Source organism: Aquarana catesbeiana, linkage group LG01 (assembly GCF_042186555.1).
Source record: "Aquarana catesbeiana isolate 2022-GZ linkage group LG01, ASM4218655v1, whole genome shotgun sequence".
In the NCBI taxonomy this organism is placed as follows: domain Eukaryota; kingdom Metazoa; phylum Chordata; class Amphibia; order Anura; family Ranidae; genus Aquarana; species Aquarana catesbeiana.
This window is the reverse complement of record NC_133324.1, coordinates 246,277,667-246,301,396: the sequence shown is the minus strand read 5'-3', so window position 1 is coordinate 246,301,396 and position 23,730 is coordinate 246,277,667. Positions and strand designations below refer to the sequence as shown.

The 23,730-nt window shown below is 41.6% G+C and overlaps 1 protein-coding gene across 1 annotated transcript in view; it reads left to right on the top strand.

The window, feature by feature from the left end:
- KNTC1 (kinetochore associated 1) overlaps positions 1-23,730 on the top strand; it is a 521,537-nt gene that overhangs the window by 399,974 nt on the left and 97,833 nt on the right. Inside the window, exons 56-57 of the mRNA XM_073627545.1 lie at positions 4,211-4,306; positions 5,605-5,661. Coding sequence (XP_073483646.1) covers positions 4,211-4,306; positions 5,605-5,661 — 153 coding nt within the window. The remainder of the gene's footprint in view (positions 1-4,210; positions 4,307-5,604; positions 5,662-23,730) is intronic.

Here is a 23,730-nt window from a genome sequence, read left to right as displayed (position 1 = left end):
TCTGCCCTCAAAGCATCTGACCACACCAAGATCGGTGTGATAAAATGCTTTGCCAATTGCGCTGTTTATATCCGGCGAAACCGTCATGAAATGCTCATAGCTTCCGGTTTCTTAGGCCATAGAGATGATTGGAGCCATTCTGATCTCAGATCAGATCTATGGTCAGCTGGCGGAACCATCGGCTGCATTCTCGGGTTCCCTGTTGGGACAGGGTAGCCCAAGAAAACCATGGAAGACGGTGTGGGGGGGGGTTCCCTCCCACTGCTTGTAAAAGCAGTCTAGAGGCTAATTAGCCACTAGGATTGCTTTTACATAAAAGCCGACCGCTGGCTGAAAAGAATGATACCAAGATGATGCCTAAACCTGCAGGCATCATTCTGGTATAACCACTCAAAGTCCAGCAACATATCAGTACGTTGCTGGTCCTTGTTGGGCATACATTGTAATGTTCTTTTTTTAATGCAGCCTGTGGGCTGAACGAAAAAGAGATTGATTGGTGGGTATGCCCACCATTAGAATACCGCCCTTCATCCACCCACTTCTAATGATTGGCATACACGCATCATTTTTTTTTTTTATTTTTTTTTTTTTTTTAACTGTGGTGGTGAAATCACCTCCTACAGCGTTTGAGTCGCTGATTTAAGTATCATGGGAGCAAACGCTGTTGCTGTTAAGATAAATAAATCAGTGGTGCAGCTGAATGGCGTACCTGCTAAGCAAATGTTGGTTAACAATAAAACAAAGTAACATTACAGTATAACAGTAAGACATACCATACCTGCAAAGCAAATACAATAAAACAGTAAAAAAAAAAACATTTTTTAATGCGATCTGTGCCTAAAAAATATATGCCGTAGCATGGGGGCAATCCACTCCTAATGTTAGGAGCACATCGCTCCTCCACCCCTGCCCCCATGCTTCGGCATATTTGCTCTTTTTTTTAACTGTGGTGGTGAAATCACCTCTGACAGCGCTGGATTCATGGCTTTATGTATCGTGAGAGCTGGTGCCCAAAACAGAATTGCATATCCCAGATGAGGCCTTACTAATGATTTGTAGAGGGGCAAAATGATATCTCTCTCTCTGGAGTCCATACCTCTCTTAATACAAGAAAGGACTTTGCTCGTTTTGGAATTTGGCAAGCGCAGCTTGGCATGCTATTATTGAGCTTATGATCTACCAAAACCCCCAGATCCTTCTCCACCATTGAATCCTCCAGTTGTTCTCTCCCTAATATGTATGATGCATGCATATTCTTAGCCCCCACGTGCATAACTTTACATTTATCAACATTAAACCTCATTTGCCACTTAGTTGCCCAATTAGACAGTGCATTGAGGTCAGCTTGTAAATTGAAGACTTCCTGTAAGAAAGTTATTCCACTGCATAGCTTAGTGTCATTTGCAAAGACAGAAATGGTACTTTTAATCCCGGACCTTATATCATTTATAAAGATATTAAAAAATAAGGGTCCCAGTGTGTGTGTATATATATATATATATATATATATATATACACTGTACTGCTCTGTTGACCGTATGTAGAAAAGAAAAAAAAATTGTTTAAAAAAATGTTTATTTAACTTCGTTTTCCAAAAAATTGTGACAAAAAAAATGAAACTTCAAGAAAACTCACCATGCCTCTTACTAAATATCGTGGGGTGTCTACATTCCAAAAAGTTATTTGGGGGGTATTTGTACTGTCCTGGCATTAGGCCCTCAAGAAATGAGGCTGTCAGTACCCCAATGTTGATCAGCAATAGAAAAATCTTTACCATATATCCCCAAAGATCCATCGCAGTGTAGTTCACACTTTAAATGTGTATATCTTCAACCATATGTGCTAACAGATGTGCGATTACCTTAAGAGTTAGGCCCCTTTCGCACCAGTGGACCGATCGGGTCCTCCTGTCCGTTTTTCAAGCGGACCCGATCGGACCACCCATTGTTCTCTAAGAAGTGGCCGATCTCAGCGGACATGTGTCCGCTGACACCCACCGGCATCCGATCCACTAAAAACAGATGGCTGGGGATACGTTTGCCATCCGTCAGGCAGATAGGATCAGATGACAATTGGATAGAAACAGGCGTGCAGTCCTTTTCCATCCAACCTCCCCATAGAGAACAGCAGGCTGTGTCTGCTCTGCATAGCGGAGCGGACATGGACCTGCCATCCTCCTGATCAGCGGAGAGATCCCCCCGCTGAGCAGATGGATCCGTTTGGACAGATTCCGCCTCGTTTGAAAGGGGCAATAGACCTCTTAAATTACATATGAACCTTCGAGTTGTGACATTTCAGAGATGCGAACATGTGTTTGCACAGTTTTTGTTTTTTTCGTTCAAGCGGATTGAATGAAAAAAAAAAAAAACTGACAGATCGCTATGCCATCACAAGCAATATTGGTGCAGCGATCTCCCTACCTGTGGTATTGTGACTCCCCCTGCCAGAACACACACTGATCAGTGCTCGCAGCCTTTGTCTGTAAGCACTGATCTTTGTTAGACTTACGAACAAGCTCCCAGAACGGAACTCATTTGTGAATAGGGGGCTTACTGTACAGCAGGTTGGTCTTAGTTGTTCCCCTCAGGGATTAATCCACCAGATTTAGCACACTCTCCCCACACCAGCTCAATACAAAGTCATACTAGTTTGTTCCCCTCATGGGTTAACCACCAGGTAGTTTTATATCATATCATAGTGCTTTCTGCTTTAATATTTATAAAAAAATAAACTTACATGAACATGCTTTAAAAAAATCCTCTGCAGTATACACTCCTCAGCTTAACATCCAATGTACCTTTGGTAATGGCAGCAGAACCTGTAATCACATCCCTCCCACTGGCAAACCCTTCCTTATGTGATGTCACCACTCTCACCTCCGCCTTATACATTACCCCCAATGGACTTCATCAGATGCGTGGGGACATTGTAATCTTTATACAGTGTCCAGTTCTTCTGTAGGTGGCAATATAACTTGACTGTATCCGAATTCATGTGTGTAAGCGTATAGATGACTAAAATTCTTCTTCGTTGCCAGGATTGTAATATACTCATTTATACTCACGTAAATATGCTTATAGTTGAGTAAACACGAATATGCGATTAAATTACTGCACTCAAATGAAACCTTTTCTATTTTTGTTTTACTACTCTGTACTCAAAGCTGTATTCCTGATCTTTACTTAGCTGTGTCCCATAGAAAAAATGCATCTAATTTCAGATCGGTAAACAACTCAGCATTTTTTTTACTTTGGTGTGCAAGAGGCCTTACTTCACAAGTCAAACCTTTTTCTCTTTAAGTGGCAAGAGAGCTTATTTTTTTTTTTACAGAATATGTAAGTTGTTTAACCTCCCTAGCGGTAATCTCGAGTATGGCTCGGGGTGAAATTTTAGTACCAAAAGCGGTAACCCCGAGCCACACTCGGGATTGCATCGCAGGATCCAGGCAAAGTTACTTACCCTGTCCCCAGGATCCTGCAATGTCTCCCCGCTGTGTGTGCGAGCCATGTCTCCGCCGGATTTATCACAGTGCCAAGCTCCGTTCCCTGCAAGCGATGCGACGCACAGGGACGGATCATGGTGCCAAATTCAAAAAGTGAAAAAAACACAATACATACAGTACACTGTAATCTTACAGATTACATTACTGTATCAAATTATTTCACCTTTTGTCCCTAGTGGTTTGTCTTGTGCCCTGCATGCAGTTTTATATTATAAATACTGTTCTTTCTGCCTGGAAACTGGAGATTGTCCATAGCAACCAAAAAGTGTCCCTTTACATCAAAAGCGGTCTTAGACCAGCTAGAAAACAGCGATAATAAATAAAAATCACTTGCAGAATTGAGCGATAGCAATTTGTGGGGAAATCCATCATCAAACACTGAAAGTAATGACCGTGACAATTCTGCAACTGAGCAAATTTCAGTGTTTTTGATTTGATTACATTATTGAATTTTTATTATTATTTGTTATAATTATTTATAGTTTATTTATTAAATTATAATTTATGATTTCGTGTTTCAAACTTTATCATACCCGGGATGTCTACTAGACTATTATTTGGACAGATTTAAGTGTGTTATTCCTAAGAATTATAGGCTTACAATATAAAACGCCAAATTTCCATGCAAAACAATGTACCGCTTTGAGCATCAAAAATTTTAAATAATCATACCACCAGGGAGGTTAATATTTTCTCCTTATGATTCAGGCAGTGAGATTGGTAACAGAGCTCAGTTTGGAATATCAAGTTTATGATCCTCAGCTCTGGAGCGGACTATTACAAAAGTTACTTGGATTTAACATGGTAAGCAAAGCTTCTGAATAACATAATACTGTGTTTTCTTGAAACTAAACTGTACTGGAAAGTCTTCTGAAGTGAGTGCACACTATAAGAAAATCGGGCGAATGTTCGTCCTATTTTCTTCTCAATGTTTCACAGCAAATCGAAACCGATTAACTAAAATTCTCGTCCGACAAAAGCTTTTTTTTGTTGTTGTTGTTTGTTTCTGATCCTGCGCAGTCTTTTTTTTTTTTTTTTTTTTTTTTTTAGTGATTTTTCTTGTATGAAAATCTATACAAAAAACGGTACACATTAAACGAAAAGTGTTCATTCTTTTCCCGTCCGAGAAAATTTTTAGAGTTTGTCCCTTCGGGAATTTTCGGACGAAAAGTCAGAATCGGCTGTTGAAAGTTGTGTGCACACTATGCAAAAGTCATACAAAAATTCTTTGGACAAAAATGTTCGTCCGATTTTTCTTAGTGTGTATGAGCCCTAACTGTTCTTCAAATAATATTGTGTGTAAAAAAAAAAAAAAAGGGCAGTTATACATTTTACTTTCATCAGCTTCAGTGATGTCCAAAGTTGCCAGCTAATTTGAGAAGCAGTAAGCGTTGTAGGGTTAACCTGCTAATACTCAATGGGAAAAGACACTTATAATTTCATATCAAGCCATTAAGATGCTGTAGGAGAACCAAAGCTCCTGGCTTCTTGCTTCTGTTTTATACAGCTGGCTATTTTGCCTTGCGCAGAGCAAGCAGTCAGGTAAAACCTACTATAGTCCTCAGAGGAGGTGAATCCTTTTAGTGGATACCTTTCTGCCTTTTTCCAACCATCTAATTTGATAGGCAATTAATGCAAATTACACGCTTCAGTCTTGCTCCACTGCACCTCAGCCACAGATCACCACTTTTTGTGAGACACTGCCAAACCTAAACTTTGCAGTGACAGATGCTATATACTGCCAGGCCCCTGGTAGATGGCTTTGTGGGCAGTTACAGAGGAGAACACAACTCCCCTGTCACTGCCCACAAACCCACCCCCCCACTGGTCAGGTAGCTCAGAGCATTGGTCATTCATTACTCCTCCCTGCATCCTATAATATATTGAATTTTTTAAGAGGCTGGACATTCAACTATTGGTATCATTTCTAAACGTTTGTGTGGCAAACAGGCAAGGGATCTTTATATTGAAAATTTAGGTAATCCTGAAGTTTAGGTTTAACAAAGATGTTCTTCTATATTTTACAGCTTTAAAATCTGTAAACATCTCTTGGACTGCTGTCACTTTTTATAATTTTGCCTTTTTTATTTGTTTATATTTAGATGACTTACCTGAGAAAGGTGTTAATAGCCATCACTTGTATTCACTGCCTCTGGGAGGTATGTATATGACTTATGAGTAATATGAAAAACAATTATAGAATATATATTTTTAGAACAACCTTGTAAAAGCAATACTGGGTATTGGGTTTTTCACTTAGTATTTTGTGGCTAGAAAAAGAGCAGCTACATTGTGTTGATTATGAAGGGGCCCGGCAGAACTGAGTAATGGGATACTGCACAACTTAATGGGAACTAAAGGTAAAACTTTTTTATTTTTTTTAAGTAAGGGTGGGTTATAACACCTGTCAATTTTTTTTGCTGTCAAAGTCCCATTGTGGAGATTTCCTTTCACTTTCTTCCCTGTAGCCAAAACAGGAGGTGACAGGAAATCCCTCCAAAATTAGGGAATCCCTGATTGTCACCAAAACTAGTATACCCATTGGAAGATTTCCCCTGTGTTCCTGTACTGAGGACAACCCAGAATTGGGGATTTTCATTTACTTTCACTTCACTGAACAGATAAAATATAGAGAGTGAATGTCTCAAATGGGGACACAATAAAAACCCGACACGTGTTCAATTTCCTCTCCACTCTATGCAAGACAAAAAAAACTGCTTATGTACAGTGACCAGGCTGGACAAGCGTAGTGGCCACACCAGTCCCAGTGAACCGAACACAGCGGTTACAGGTCATGCCACTGCTCATCCCTGGGGGCATGCTTCTGGGAGGACGTATGGGTACATCATCCCAGAAGCGTGCCCCAAGGGGTGCGAATTGGCACATTCTTTGACCTCTGTGCTCAGTTCATAGCAATCATAGTAGTAAAAACTGGTATCATGAATGGATGCCAAACACACATGAAGAAATTATTGCTTATACAGTGATCATCACTGTAGTAAACAATCATAATGTATTATAAAAAATCACGATCAACCCCCCCAGAGTAGTATAGTGTCACTATGGTAACACTGCACTGCTTTGGTAGCAGTATGTCACCAGACCAGTGCTGCCAGTTAGTGTCCCTAATTCGCGCCGCACCACTCAGTGTTCCTGATCACTGCCATGCCAGTCATTTTGTCTTTAATCGCCACCACGCCAGTTGGTGTCCCTGATCACCGCCACAGCAGTCCCCGTGGCACCAGACCAGTGTATGCCAGCATCAATGTTCCTTATTAGTGCCAGTTTAGTCGCAGTGTCACCACACCAACCAGTGTAAGCCGACCCTGATTGGGGCTGCACTAGTCCCAGTGGCTTGCTTTCCAAAATGGGGTAATTTTGTGGGCTTTTCCAGTGTCCTGGTGTTTCAGGGACTCAAGAAATATGCTCCTTGAAAGTCCAAAGGTATTCCTTGGATTTTGCCCCCCCCCCCTCTATGCATTTAATCTGTGAACGTCTCACACACCTGGTAACCCCATACTCGGGAGGCATAGCATATTGTGTTTTGGGGTGTAATTATAAATATGACTATGCTGTGTGTGAGAAATAACTTGACTTAAAATGACAACTTTGTGGGGGGGGGGGGGAAACGTTTTTTTGTATTCATTTTCCAAAAAAAGTGACAAAAAAATTACAACTTTAACCACTTCCTGCCCGGCCTATAACAGAATGACGGTTAGGTGGTGGTTCAGTTATCCTGACTGGGCGTCATATGACGTTCCAAAAAAAGGATCATTTGGGGGTATTTGTACGGTCCTGGCATTTTAGCATCTCAATAAGTGAAATAGGCAGTCATTACATCAGGACTGATCAATTTTCAAATATATATATATATTGTATTTATTGACGTATAACACTCACTTTTTCACCATGAAAGTTGGGTGCAAATAGCGTGTGCGTGTTATACACCAATACTTCAATTTTAGCTGCCTTGGAGGGGACAGGGAGGGGGCGGGACAAGCGCCATCAGATTACATACAGTGAGAATCTCCTGTTTACTTGGCAGCCTCTGTAATAGGAAGTCCTGTCTCCTGGGCTGCCATTGGACCACTGTTCTGCCTATCATAGAAGATTCTCACTGTATGTAATCTGTCGGCACTCGTCCCGCCCCCCTCCCTGTCTCCTCTAGGCTGCAGATGGGCATTGTTCAGGCTGCACTGATGGCAATGGTGAGGCTGCTGCATTGATGGCAATGGTGAGGCTGCATTGATGTGGACTGATAAGGCTGCATTGATGGCACTTGTGAGGCTGCAGACGGGCATTGATCAGGCTGCATTGATGGCAATGGTGGGGTTGCAGATGGGCATTGACCCTTATTTTGCTTCAAAGTCCCTTATTTAAAATTTAAGTTTTTTCCTGAAACTTCCCTCTTAAAATGAATGTGCGTGTTATACGCCGATAAATACGGTATATAAAACCGTGTGTGTATATATACACCACAGTTTGTAGACACCTTTTTTCACTGGCAAAATAATAAACACTGATTTTGGTTATTTTTACAAAAGAAATGTAGCATAATACTTTTTGGCCTAAATTAATGATAGAAGATTTATATGCAATTTTTTTTAACAGGCACTTAGAAAAGCATATTTTTTTGAGGTGTTTGCTTGTATAGCAAGTGCTAATTAAGTACTACTAAAAGAAAGCTCTGCCTGTCTTAAAAAAGATTTTTAAAAAATCTTATTTGTGTACAGTGTTGCATGACTGAGTAATTGTCATTCAAAATGTGACAACCACTGAAAAATGGCCTGGGCAGGAAGTGGGTGAAAATATCCGGTCTTGAGGTGGTTAGGTAGTCACACAGTGACTACCTAACCAAAAAATGTCATGACTCCATTAAAGTTAAATGAGTTAGTTTCATCTTTCAAATAACTGGGGATGTGGAAATACATACGGTTTATTAGAAATAGTTATTTTTATCCATTTACAAAATGATAAAGTGAGAGAACAGAGAAAAATCTAAATCAAATCAATATTTAGTTTGACTACCCTTTGGCTTAAAACCAGTATCAACTCTTATGCCCCATACACACGATTGGACTTTCCGACAACAAAACCGTGGATTTTTGTTCGAAGGATGTTGACTTCAACTTGTCTTGCATACACACGGTCACACAAATGTTGGCTAACAATTACGAACGTAGTGACGTACAACACGTACGACGGCTGATAAAAAGGAAGTTCAATAGCCAGTGCGCCACCCTTTGGGCTCCTTCTGCTAATCTCGAGTTTATCTCGTGTTAGTAGAAGTTTGATGATTCGCCCTTTTCAGCCTCATGCTTTTCAGTTCGTTTCTGCTTTTCAGTTTGTGCTTGTCGGTTGGAATCTGTTCTTCAGTGCATGTTTGTTAGTTCATTCGTGTCTTTCAGTGCGTTCTATTTATAGTTCGCTTCTGATTTTTAGAGCGTTCTTGTCCGGTCGGTTCTAATTTTCAGCTCGTTCTTGTCAGGTCCTTTCTGATTTTCAGTGCGTTCCGTCAGTTCGTTCTTAGCAGCCGTTCGTTTATTAGCCATATTGCGGTTACGTACTCTTCGTAGAGTTCATGCTGTTGTTTGGCTTGGTTTTGGAGTTATTGCTTTGACTCAAGTCCAGCCCATGAACGGGGGAGGATGAGTTCTTGGACCAAGAATTGGTTGCTTAATTGTGAACAATTCTGTCATATGCCTTTGTTGCAGGAGACTAATCCTGATTTCAGGAATTATCTCCGGATGACGTCTTTCACCGTCTCTTGGCTTTGCTGACCCCTTATATTACGAAGCAGGACACCTGCATGCGGCAAGCCATCACTCCCGAGCAAAGCCTCATTGCCACCTTGCGGTACTTGGCAACTGGGAGAAGTCTCCAGTACCTGAAGTTCATGACTGGGATCTCCCCCCAGGCTCTGGGAATCATTATTCCAGAGACCTGTTCTGCCATCATTCAGGTCCTGCAGAAGGACTATATTAAGGTAAGTTTTATCCTTTAACATCACATTCTATGTATTTAATGTTTGCCAATGTATTGTATTTATTTCATCATTCCATAATGACCATGATTGTAATATGCTGTGAATGTCCTCTTTGTTCTCATGTATGCTGTAAGCTTTTAATGCTCCTTTTTTGTTCTTCATGTATATTTGCCTTCACTAACCTCCCCAGCATGCTATCCTGCACCCATACACACCTAGCCTAGTCACTTAATAATGTATTTTGTCAGCTCCATTGTAGTGCTTACCCTAAACACCCCCTAAAATGTGTCCAAAAGTTATTGTTGTCCTTAAATTCAGGCAGAGTGCAAAAAGCTTTTTTAGGGTGGTGGGGGGGCAAAACTAATTTTGAACCCTCCCTCCCCCAACCGCTAAGTCAACCGCTACCTATCTGGTATCAATTTGACTTTGCCAAACCCATACACACTATACCTACCTCTTTTGTGGTCATATTTATGGATGAATTCACCAAAGCATGTAGTGCAAGTGCCTGCCTGAAAACTTTCAAATGGTACAGTTTAAAGTTTGTTTGTCCTATTATCTTGATAGGTAATTGCAGAATGTAAAAATGTGCTTCAATTTGGACAGTGTGTATTCATGTTTTTGGATTATGACACTTCTTACCTGTCCAGTGGGCTGCCAGTAGTGTAAGTAAGGAGGGGCTGGCCAAAGTAACACACATTATTTATGCATTCAGCTCTCAATGCAGTGGAGAGGGATACCTGTCCAAAACATCTCCCCCCACCCTAAAATTTTTACAGTGGCCCATCAGAGGGGGTGAGGAATCTGATAAGTGGACCTTATACTTTTGTCTTTAAATACTCATTTCAATAAATGTTATACTTATGTTGGCCAAGAATGATTGTGTCTAATCTGCTTGCAATGTTATGTGCAAAAGTATAATTTTTTTTTTTTTTTTGACTCCACAGTTTCCTTCCAACCCACAGGAATGGCAGACTGTTGGCCTCCCAATTCCACCAGCAGTGGGACTTTCCCAGTTGTGGTGGTGCGATCGGTGGGTAGCACGTCCACCCAACTCGGGGTCATACTACTTCAATTATAAGGGGTACAGTAGTATTGTGATGTTGGCGGGTGGTGACGGCGAATTATGAGTTTCTATATCTGGACGTAGGGAAGAATGGCCGTATGTCTGATGGAGGAGTGATCGCCCACAATTTCCTGTGGAAGAATGCAGCCAACTATCTGGCCTCAGTTGCGACTGAGGCCGACTTTTCACCTGACCAAACAATGATGGCGCTTGAAAGTGGCTGTCCTGGCTTGGCCCCCCCCCCCCCCCAAAGCGCCCGCAAAGTACGTCTAAACTATGTGGGGTACTTCGTGGGTAGGGGGGGCAATTGATTAACCAGAAAATCTGGAAGCTGTGTAAAATATTTTTTTTTTAAAAACGAAACTCCTATTTCATTTGAATTACTGTTTGTGTTTCTTTTAGCTGTCTCCTAGGTTCTCCGATGGCCTTTTATTTTTGGCCATTTTCTTCAATAGTGCAAACGTAACTTATTTGATACATGTGGTGACAATCTCTTCTTCAGCTAACTATTATGTTGTGCTGTGGGTCTGCTACACACACACACAATGTTTTTGTTGTTAATGTACGTAATGCATTAATGCTAAAAATAATCCTCATTTTCAAATCCATGAATGAATTGCTTGTAGTCCCTAAATTGGCCTAATTTTTTTTCAAATTTTACAGCACAGTGGGGGTTATTTACTAAAGGCAAATCCACTTTGCACTGGCAGTGCACTTGTAGTGCAAAGTGGATTTGCCTTTAGTAAATAACTCCCATTGTCATTGTAACTACACCAAATTAAAAAATAAACTGGTATTGAGCATTAAAAGAAGCCACACATGTTGACTATAAAACATTTTACTCCAAGCACATTCACATGTGCGTTATTAACAGTTTTGGAACAAACCAACATCTTGGTGTATCTCGTGTATGTTTGACATAAATTTGCCATTTTTGGGGCTAAACAGGCATGTTTAAAAACATAACATACGCATCCCCAACTCAGGAACTTACAAGGTTCAACTTTGTTGAAGTGAAGGCCATATGAGACATTAGTATGTCAAAACTGTGTTGATTTTGCTTTAATCAGATGGGGTGATCTCACCCCTGTAAAAGCCAAATTTTGAAGATGCACACAAATTGGGACTCAAAATTTGGATGTCCCTCATGATCCCACGCATAAAATGTGTGTATTTTCCCTACATCTATTTTGCTAATGCCACAAAACACACAGTGTGTCAACATGTGCAATCTGCCATCATGGGATATCAATGTACGTGTTTTGTGGGTGCAACCCCTTCCTCCAAACTAAAGTAGGTGAGAAGAAGGGGTTGCACCCCTGAAACACGTCCATTGATCCCCCATGATGGGAGCTAGCACATGTTGACACACTGGGCCTTATTTCAGAAGGGACAATCCACTTTGCCCTACAAGTGCACTTTCAAGTGCACTTGTAGGGCAAAGTGGTTTTGCTTTTTTTAAATAAGCCACATTGTGTCAACATGTGCTAGATCCCATCATGGGGGATCAATGGATGTGTTTCGTGGGTGCGACCCCCTTCCTCTCAGCTACTTTAGTTTGGGGGAAGGGGTTGCACCCACAAAACGTGTACATTGATATCCCATGATGGCAGATAGCACATGTTGACACACTGTGTGCATCTTCAAAATTTGGCTTTGCAATTACTTTAAAACTTTTAAAATACGTACAACAATAACGACAACTTAAAATTATTTTTTTTGGTTAGATTTTGCCTAAAATATCAATGATGTTGCTCAGTCTTTTTTGAACATCATTGATATTTTGCTTCATCTTTTTTAAATCACGATTGCACACCATGATCTCACTGATGAGTACTTGTGCACTTGCACTGCTGAAGTGAGTTTCTTCTGCCACAACATGCACATCACCTAAAAATAAAAAAACACATGAATTATAAATATACAGGCATCCATCGATTACCTGAAGCTGTGGTCTCAGACACTGACCTGTTCACACCATTTCGACCACTTCACCCAGCACTTCCTGAACCTCTGCATCCACATCATCATGTTGTGTGCTGAGTTCCCTTTCTTCAGTAGGTGTGGGGTTACAGGTGTCCTCAGATTCTTTTCTCCCCTTTGTGAATACAAAAAAGGTATACTCAGCAGACAGATATTTTAGGCTAGAAATAGTAATATGAAACATTGCTTGGAAGTGTCGTCCAATTGTCTGTTTTGGCAGAGTTACAAGCTGAAGACATGATTTTTTCTCTTTCAAAAGCTGGAATACTTACCTGTTTTGTGCAAGTTTCACACATGGAGAGACCCCTAGTATCCACTGGAGTACCTGTGTGGGACACCATAAAAAGGTTATGGTGTCTCACACTAGTGCTCCTGTGTCCAGATGTGTAAACAGCTGCTGAGTGTCCTCTCCTTACACTGAATCAAGTTGTCATTTCATTATAGTTTCAAACACATCTAGACAACAATGTAATAAACTTATTTTAAGCAAAATAGGCATGAACAAATGTAGTTAACCTGCATCTGCCAAAAACGTTGTATTAGTGGTCGAACGAACAATGTTTATTACGAACGATTCCTGTGCCCACGAACCTCAAACTTGGCATTTTAAACTGTACAACAGTAAAGAAAAGCACATGGACCAACAGGAAAGTAATACTAATAATAGGAACACGACAAATACTTTTTTGCAGCACTTTCCTGATCTTTGTATACTGATCTTGCTCCCTCAATTGCAGGTCTGACCAGCGTTTCCTCAGTTGCTCCTTGGATCGTCGTACCCCAAAAGTCCTGTGCAGACTTCTCACAACTTTAGTCATGATCTTGGCATTTCTCACATTAGGGTTTCTGTATGGTCCATGCTTCCCATCATAATCTGTCCTCTTCAAGATGTCCACCATCTCTTCAAATGACATATTTGTGGCCTTATATCTCCTCCTGGATGTGGAACTGCCTTTCTCCGAGCTTTCCTCGTCATTGCTGATAACAGCACACACCTGCTGTGTCTCCACCATGTGCTCTCCCACTGCCCCGAAAGAGAAGAGGCGGGGAATACACTAGAAAGAAGGACAGGGGTGAAGTTTGACACATGCGCAGTGTATATAAAGCATAACACGCAGGCAATGTACGTACGATCTGTGCGTGGAGGACGGAGGACTGTTGGCGCAGATCGTTCAAACAAAGGTACAATTGTAACTTGGGGCATCAGTGGTTAGTGGCCTATACTGCTTATAGATTGAGGCCTATATTGGGACAAGATTAGGAGAGTTTAGCCTGACATTAGGGTTTGTCTTGTGTTGTGTCTTACAGATAAAATGGTTGACAAATTCACAGCCCCTGACTTCCTGCCCAACTTCATAGACAAGTACAGGGAGCTGCCATGTCTCTGGCAAGTCCAATGCAGGGACTATTCGAACAAGCAATAAAGGAAGGCAGCGCTGGATAAATTGTTGGAATTGGTGAAGCCTGTGTATCACATGGCAGACATCAACTATTTGAAGGCCAAAATCGGTAGCTGAGGAGCACATATAATAGGGAGCGCAAGAAGGTCCAGGATTCCCTGAGATCCGGAGCAGCAGTAGATGACGTATATGTCCCCAGGCTGTGGTCCAACCTGGGCCTTCCACCCAGGAAGAAGGTGTGGAGGAGCCCTGCTTGACCCAGGTATAGCATTGTTGAAGATATTTCTTGTCAAAAATTGAATGATGTTAATTAGATGTTATTGATCACAAATTTCTGATCTAACAAAGTGGTTTATATATCAATAGACATTAGTTGCCAAAAATGATTGGGACAAGAATGAAAAATGCTGGGGTCAGAATGATAGTCTTTTCTATTTGTTTACATTCAATTTGCAACAGTCATGAGCTCAAAATTGTGTGTGATTGCTGACCAAAAACTAAAACTATGTCTCATTTTCATACACAGGAAATTCTCAGCCAGGAGGTGGCCATGAAAAGTGGCAGCCAGGGGGTGGCCGTGCCTAGTAGCCTGACCGAATCGCAGGTTGCTCCCCTCCGCCTTCCAACAAAAACATGGAGGAGTCAGCGACTGCTTTGATTTGGCAGGCTACTGCGGTCCTCACAACCACCCCTAGTGTCCACGAGGCCTTTGGGTGTATGACGGACAGTAAAATGCAAGCAATGGAGGAGGGCCAACTCCTCATCTGGGAGGAGGTTATACTGCAGGCCCTAATAAGGGGGTGAGGGGCCAACTCGCCAATAAAAGCCACATTGGACCATATGACTCCTCCAGTAACACCTCCAACATCACAGCTTGGAAGGAAGCGTGCAAGGAAGTCTTGAGAGTGATGGCCTGGGTTTGGTGTGGTCTGGCAAAAGACGCAGACTGTTGTAAGAACACAGCCAGGGGACATATATTTTATTTGCTGCTGCTCCCGATCTCTCGGAGTCCTGGACCGGGTTGTGCTCCCTATTAAATGGACTCCTCAGGCTACCAATTTTGCCTGTCAAATTGATGTCTGCCCTGGGGTGCAAAGGCTTCACCAATTTCAACTGTTTCTCCAGCGTTGCCTTCCTCTTTAGTTTGTTGTGATAATTATAATGTATAATTTTTGTTTTAACAAATACTTGGCTATGTGTTTTACTTCAAAAAGGACAGTTTGTTTGTGAGTAGGCAGGTACATTTCAAAAATACAATGTCAAATTAACAAGAGACACCAACCAACCTTTTTTGATGTAAAAAAAAATACAAGATAATAATGGTGTTGTGGTAACTTGACACACAAAAAACAACAAAAAATATTATGGAGACCCCTTTAAGAAAAAAAAAAAATCAGGAGATCTTGAGAAAAAAAAAAGTAGATTATTCAGGAGATCACGAGAAATAATAAGAAATCAGTTTGTCAGAACTCTGTGTGAATATCAGCAGCAAAGCAACTTCATTATTCTAGCATTATAAAGAAGAAGAGAATGCGCTGCATTGAAAGATTTAAAAATTTGCAGCGTGACGAATGTGCTATCTCCATTACGAACGCTAGTTTTACAAGACCGAACGCTTCCGTCTCGTGCTTGATTCAGAGCATTCGTGGAATTTTGTGCATTGGATTTGTGTACACAAGCTCGGAATTTCCGACAACAGCGTTTTTTGTCTGAAAATTTGAGAACCTGCTCTCAAACATTTGTGTGTGGAAATTCCAACAGCAAATGTCTGATGGAACATACACACGGTCGGACTTTCCAACAACAAGCTCACATCGAACACTTCCCATCGGAATTTCCAACCGTGTGTACGCGGAATTATTGTTTTTAATGATTAGAAATAAATTCCCTTTTATATAAACATACTGCACAATGATAATCTTTTTGAGATATTTACATTGGGCATTGAGAAACGTCTAGTGATAAACTGACTGGAGAGACGCCAGGATAGTGGAGTGGTTATCCCTATATGAACCAAAGGCAATACTTTTTCTAGGCTCTGGTGAGTGACCAATCTAGAAGTTGGTGGTGGCACAAGAAGTGGTGAAAAGTCATAGCTATACAGTACGAATGAAATTTGAAGCACAAGAGTACTTCTTATATATCGGAGATTTAAAACATTTGCAACAGTCATGAGCTCAAAATTGTGTGTGATTTATGACCGAAAACTATGTACCATTTTCATACACAGGAAAGTCTCAGCCAGGGCAAGCAGCTTGACCGAATCCCAGGTTCCTCCCCTCCGCCCTCTAACCAAAAGAACCAGGAAGGCAAGGAACCTGGAGGAGTCCGCGGCTGCTTTCCTAAAACAGGCTACTGTGGCAATTACCACGACCCCTGGTGTACACGAGGCATTTGGATGCGTCACTGCCAGCAAATTAGAAAATATGGAGGAGGCCCAACGCACTATATGCGAAGAGATTATTCTAAAGGCCCTAAGCAAGGGGACAAGGGGCGAACTCACACCTCAAACACACCTCTGTGAGTTGGACCTTGCTCCTCCAACACAGCCACCCCACCCACCACAGCAGCGTGGAAGGAAGTGTTGAGAGTGATGGCCTGGGTTTGGTGTGGCCTGGCAAAAAACGCAGGCTGTTGTAAGACCACAGCCTCGGGACATATGTCAACTGCTGCTGCTCCCGACCTCAGAGTCCTGGACCATATATTGCTCCCTATTAAATGTACTCCTCAGGTTAACAATTTTGACAGACAAATAATTGATGTCTGCCCTGGGGTACAAAGGCTTCACCAATTTCAACTGTTTCTCCAGCGTTGCCTTCCTCTTTATTTTGTTATGACCTTGTGCTCCCTATTAAATTTAAAATTTTTGTTTTGACAAATACTTGGCTATGTGTTTTATTTCAAAAAGGACAGTTTGTTTGTGAGTAGGCAGATACATTTCAAAAGTGCAATGTCAAATTAACAAGGGACACAATATAGTTGTACCTTTGAGGTAAAAAAATACAACATAATAATGGTGTTGTGGTAACTTGACACACAAAACAAAAAAAACAAATTATTATGGAGATCACTAGAAAAAAGAAATAGATTATTCTTGAACACTATTTAAAAAAACGAAGAAAAAAAAAAAAAGATTATTCTGGAGATCACGAGGAAAAAAAAAACAATAAAAAAATATATTATTCTGGAGATCACTAGAAATAATAAAAAATACGTTTGTCAGAACTCTGAATATCAGCAGCAAACAACTTCATTATTATAGCATTATAAAGAAGAAGAGAATGCGCTGCACTGAGAGATTTCGTAATTTGCCGCGTGACGAGCCATTACGAGCGCTAGTTTTACAAGACCGAGCACTTCCGACTCATACTTGATTCCGAGCATGCGTGATCTTTTGTGTGACGGACTTGTGTACACACAAACGGAAAGTCCGACAACAAATGTTTGATGGAGCATACACACGGTCGGACCTTCAGCCAACAAGCTCACATCCAACATTTCCCGTCAAAGTCCGATCGTGTGTACGCGGCATTACACTTGCACACTTTGTACACTTGCGCAAAGTCAGGGACTTTGTAGGATTAGAGTCTGGTGTTTGATTCATCAATTATACCAAGCCCGATGCTTTTTATCATCAATTTCATATGTAGGCTGAAACCGCTGTGTAGGAAGCTTAAAACAATGACTAAGCCCCGGTGGGTGGGGTAAAGCATGTTACAGGGTGTGGCTTGGTGGGGGGGGGGGGTGAAAGGCTGAGGCCATCTTACAACATAGACTGGACTGGGAGAGCAGCGATTTTTCTAAGCAGGCATATACATATGTAGTGCTCACCCCGAGAGGGCCGCTGATTTGTCTCAGGTTTTTTTCCCAGATAGTGCAACAGCAACCAGGCACACCACAACAGTCACTCTTCTGGCTGAAAAAACAAAAAAATATAGTCTAGCGCTATGTGTATAAACAAATTATGACAAATATAATGAATCAATATGTCCTTAGTGAGAAAAAAATATCAGCAACATTAAGTGATATAAATAAACATTTTGACAGTGACAGCAATAAATAAATAATGAGAACCTGTAACAAAAAATAGGTAGTGGGTCTCAAGGACCGTACATGTGTAACAAGTCAAATAATATAGTCTATGGCAAATTCGTATTTATAGTGATGGTGAATAAATAAAAAACAAAGGGACCTCCACCAAGAAGTCTATAAGGGTTAAGTGCTAAAAAAACTGATATAATGAAATAAGAATAGAAATAAAAAAAGAAATGAATAAACGACTCCCGGGGTGTCTTCAAGAGTGAATATGTTCACTTCTGGCAAATGGATGAATAGATCACAGAAGGGTGGAAGATCTAAATAGGTGGCAGGACCATCACCGAAATTTAGGAGGAGGCTTACCGGAATCAAATGACCTGAAAAGACCTATGTCTTACAGATCAGAAACAGCTTGTTGACCACCAGGTCCACCCAGATGAAGGCTGTGTTGCCGAAACATGTCGGGTGGACCACTTACGATTACCGCAACTGATTTTTTATGAGCTGTCTTTGATCTCCTATCAAGTGAGTGTTCTGATGTATCATTTTCTTAATAAATTGATGTTTTAAACGTTATTATGCCATGTGAGCGTTTTTTTCTCGCATGACATCTGAAACACTTATCGGGCCTGTTGGATTGTTCTGAGGACATTTGTGGCTGTAGCGAGACCCCTCCCCCCAGTTTGGAAGTTGAGGATTATTTGACGATTCATTTCGCCAGACCTGGTGGTCAACAAGCTGTTTCTGATCTGTAAGACATAGGTCTTTTCAGGTCATTTGATTCCGGTAAGCCTCCTCCTAAATTTCGGTGATGGTCCTGCCACCTATTTAGATCTTCCACCCTTCTGTGATCTATTCATCCATTTGCCAGAAGTGAACATATTCACTCTTGAAGACACCCCGGGAGTCGTTTATTCATTTCTTTTTTATTTCTATTCTTATTTCATTATATCAGTTTTTTTAGCACTTAACCCTTATAGACTTCTTGGTGGAGGTCCCTTTGTTTTTTTATTTATTCACCATCACTATAAATACGAATTTGCCATAGACTATATTATTTGACTTGTTACACATGTACGGTCCTTGAGACCCACTACCTATTTTTTGTTACAGGTTCTCATTATTTATTTATTGCTGTCACTGTCAAAATGTTTATTTATATCACTTAATGTTGCTGATATTTTTTTCTCACTAAGGACATATTGATTCATTATATTTGTCATAATTTGTTTATACACATAGCGCTACACTATATTTTTTTGTTTTTTCACTTCTGCCTTTGTCTAGAGGTGTGTTAGCTGCTGGTTGTATATTTTTCTTTTTAATTATTGTTTGGCGCAGCGCTGTACTTATTTCCATATTTACTCTTCTGGCTGAATAAACGGTCCAGTGTTTGCCTTTTTAGGATTTTTTGCAAATTACCTTGGATAAGGGCACAGGGAGCTGTGGGATACAGTAAAAGCTCAGAAATTGAACAATACCTGGATGCTTTCAGTAATTTCCTAGGCCAGGCAAGCACTAGATTTGATATGCTAGGGATATCAGCAGCAAGCATCACTAGGATCCTCCATTCAGATATGTACTTACAATGTCTCTTTATACATCAATGCCTTCCTCCAAAATCAGACAGACAATTCCTCTGTGAGTCTCCCAGACTGGATCCCAAGTCAAATCCCTCGCTTAGCTTTATTAGATTTTTTAGCAGAACATGCTCCCCAGCTCTGCCACAGCTGGGATCTTGATGAGAGCAAGTAGCAATTTCAGCAGGGCTGCCCAGAAGGGCAGCAGCCCTTCAGGCTGGGAACATCTCCTTCTGGACAAAAACAGGGCTGCCTCAAACCCCAGAATATTTTATGCACTGTGACTGAGCCCCGGGGGTTAGGGCGAAACATGTCAGAGGGCATGGCTTGTGGAGTGGTGTAAGGCTGAGGTCATCTCACACATGTTAACACCACAGACTGGACTGAGAGAGTAACAATTTTTTCTGTTCCAATCATTTATTACATTTTTTTCTTCCCAAATAAAAGACAGAAAAATAAACACAATAGCAAAACTCCTCTTGCACAACACTGCACACACAGTAAAGTGGATATACTTAACCACTTGCCTACAGGGCACTTACAACACCCCCTTCCTGCCCAGGCCATTTTCAGCATTCAGTGCTGTTGCACTTTGAATGACAATTGCACGGTCATGCTACACTGTACTCAGATTACATTTTTATCATTTTCTTTACACAAATAGTTTTCTTTTGATGGTATTTAATCACTGCTGGGTTTTTTTTACTTGGATTCTTTCAGTAAATTTTGTAATGAAGTAATTTTTCTCCTTCACTGATGTGTGCTGATGAGGCAACACTGATGGGCACTGATAGGCTGAACTGGTGGGCATTGATGAGGTGGCACTTATGGGCACTGATGAAGAGGCACTAATATGCCGCACTTATGGGCACTCATATGTGGCACTGATGGGCACTAATAGGAGGCACTGGTGGGTACTGATGGGCGTTACTAATGGGCATTGATGGGTGGCACTGATGGGCAGCACTGTTAGCCAGCACGGACTGGCATCACTAATGGGGACTGATTGGGGGCAGTGGTGGGTACTGATTGCTGGCACTGGTGGGTACTCATCGCTGGCACTGATTTGTGGCACTGGTGTCGCTATTGTAATCAGGGCACTGATGATCAGTGCCCTGATTATATATGTAGATGTCTCCTGTGAGGAGATGCTGCTAATCGGCTTTCTTCGCAGATAGGGTCGAGGAGCGCCGATTACCGGCATTTACATGTGACCGGCTGTGATTTCTTTGTTTCTGTTAAAATTTTTTGTAAATGAGTATGTTTTCTTCTTCAATGACGGGCACTGATATGGCTGCACTGATACGGTGGCACTGATGGGCACCGATGAGGTGGCACTGATGGGCGGCACTGTTATGCGGCATTGATGGGCACTCATAGATGGCACAGATGGGCACTCATAGGCGGCACTGATGGGCACTCGTAGGTGGCATTGATTGGTACTTATGGGTGGCACAGATGGGTACTTATGGGTAGAAACGGATGGGCACAGATGGGCACTGACAGGTGGCACCGATGGGCACTGACAGGTGACACTGGTGGCATTGCTGGGCAGAACTGAAATATAATGGTGCCAATCAGTGCCCATTTGTGGGCACAGATTGGGCACATGTGGATGGCCATGGGGTACATACCTGGCCATCAACATGTTGCCCCCTTCCCTGGTGGTCCTAGTGGCGTCCCTGGTGGTCCAGTGTGGTCATCTGAGGGGGGGCTGCGCTGATTGCCAATCGGCTCTCCTCTGCACGCGTCTGTCAGATGCGAGTGAGGAAAAGCCGATCAACGGCTCTTCCTATTGACATCATGATCAGCCATGATTGGACACGGCTGATCACGTCGTAAAGAGCTTCCGCCGGAGGCTCTTTACCAAGATCGGTGGAGCAGTGTGTCAGGCTGACACACCGCTCCACCGATCGCCGTGATGCGCGCCGGCATGTTATCCTGCTGGACGTCATATGACGCCCAGTCAGGATAATGAAACCACCGCCCGGCCGTCAATCTGCTATAGGCCGGGCGGGAAGTGGTTAAAGCATAACTCCACTTTTGTTGAGACAAAAATATTCCCCCTGTGTGATCTATGCACATTACAAGGATTTTAACAAACTTTGTTGCAGATTCCTACCGCTTGTCATTCAGAAGAAATCCCTGTGTGTTTGTCTCCATGTGGAAAAGTGTGTCTAAGGCCCCTTTGACACTGCCCTGACATGAAAGTTGAGCGATTTTGCCGCAATTTCAGGGAAAGCCTGTGTAAACTTGAGGTCTATGGTCTTCAACTCGCATCAAAGTCGGACCAAAGTAGTACAGGGACACAGTCACACAGATATGAATGGTTATCGTTGGGAATCATGGGGTACGACTTGTCATGCGACTCTGATGTCCAAAAGTGCAGGAAAAGTTGCAGAAGTGTGAAAGGGGCCTAATGGCAGTGGTTTCATAATCCTCAATCAGCTGCTTCAGGGCATTATTGAGGAAAGCTGCTGGACCTGCATTCCTGGAGACGTGTTCCTATTGGGAGTATCTCACCAAAAATGAAATATTATTTCCACGGGATGCCTGAAATCTGACTTGCATCTTAGTGCAGATTTCTGGGAAAATTGGTGAGCCAATTACACAAGCAGGAAATGATGTTTCTGGGGGCATTCTGTACACATTCTGTGTACAGAACACCTCCATGTAGCTATATTACATTTTTAGAAAATTACAACTGCTGCAGATTGAAAAGAAAATTTAATTTTTATTAACATTTAAATACAATATGACTTGTATCGCAATTGTATACGCTATAATATTTTTACATTGCTATTTTTTTTCCCCATAAGAGTGGAGTTACCCTTTTAATATAAGCAGGTCAAAATGTGTACAGTATATGCCTAATACAACTTTATTGCTAAAGCATTCAAACAGAGGGGGAAAATTACTAAAATATTTAATCTATTGCATCCACCACATCTGAGGATTTCTTAAACTGGTTTTGGGTTTAATACCACTTTCGCTCATCCTAACACTGCCCAACATGTTTCAGCCATCATCAGGAGCTGGAATTTGTGACATCTAGGAACTGCCTGTAAAGGCAGCAAGTATTAAAATATTCAGACATCACTAAGTCTTACAAAGACATCCAGCCACTAATTTAAAAACTACCCTTTGTCACAGCAGCCAGCAACTCTGTATCCCTACTGTTATTAGTGCGGCTAATTCCTGGTCTATGCTATTTCAAGACATTTGCACATTAAAAATCATGAAAAACAAACACTACCTCTGGCTAAGTGAATTAAAAGAGAAGTATGACGAAAGCTTTTTTGGTCAGTCTTCTCTTTTGGGTCACAGGGGTGCACTTGTTCTTGTGTGGACAAGAATTGTCTGACAGCGGACTAAATGCTTGATCGTAAATGCTTAATTGAGACATCATTAATGACACGATTTAGGGTTACTTCGCTTAACACTTAGCCCAAATAGGTATACAATTTTACTGACTAAAGTGATCTTGCTGGATGTATAAATCTACCCCTTCAACCACTATGCATTTCTGCTGCACACAATGCCAACACGTCTGAAGACGTTCATTCTCTGCTAATGCATTTCAGGGTCTAATGGAAAAGAGTCTGTCTTTCTGCCTCTTAACTAGAAAATTGTTCAGCTCTACTGTGTAAAAAGACTAACCCCTTTCTTACCATGTAAAGTTTTTTCTTCAATCAAGACTCCTGTCTACATTGCCACTAGAGCTTGTGTCTCCACTTGCAGCCAAATTCCCAGACAAGCCTTCCCTAACATGAAGGTGCATCCTCACTTTTAAGAGTGGGGGGGGGGGGGAGGGTGTTAACCTTTCCATACACTTGGACAGCTTACATCTCAAATGCTTATGTGCAGGAGTTGATATCCTAGGGCTACAAACTGGAGTTTTACTCCCTGCCACATCCTTGGTTTCTCACCTCCAACCTTCTGGGTTGCTACATTCTTTAGCAGATCTCCATCGAGTCTTTTCAGATCTTCTGGACCAAGGTGTCATTGCCCTAGTTCTTGTGGCAGACCTGTTTCAAGTAATTTACTCGAACTCCTTCACCATTCCCAAACCCAAACAGGGTATCTGCTATTTTTTGGATTGTAAATTTATAAATGTCTTGATTTGAGACCAGAAATGTTGCATATAATCCACCTAGTCTGTCATCGCCCCCTTC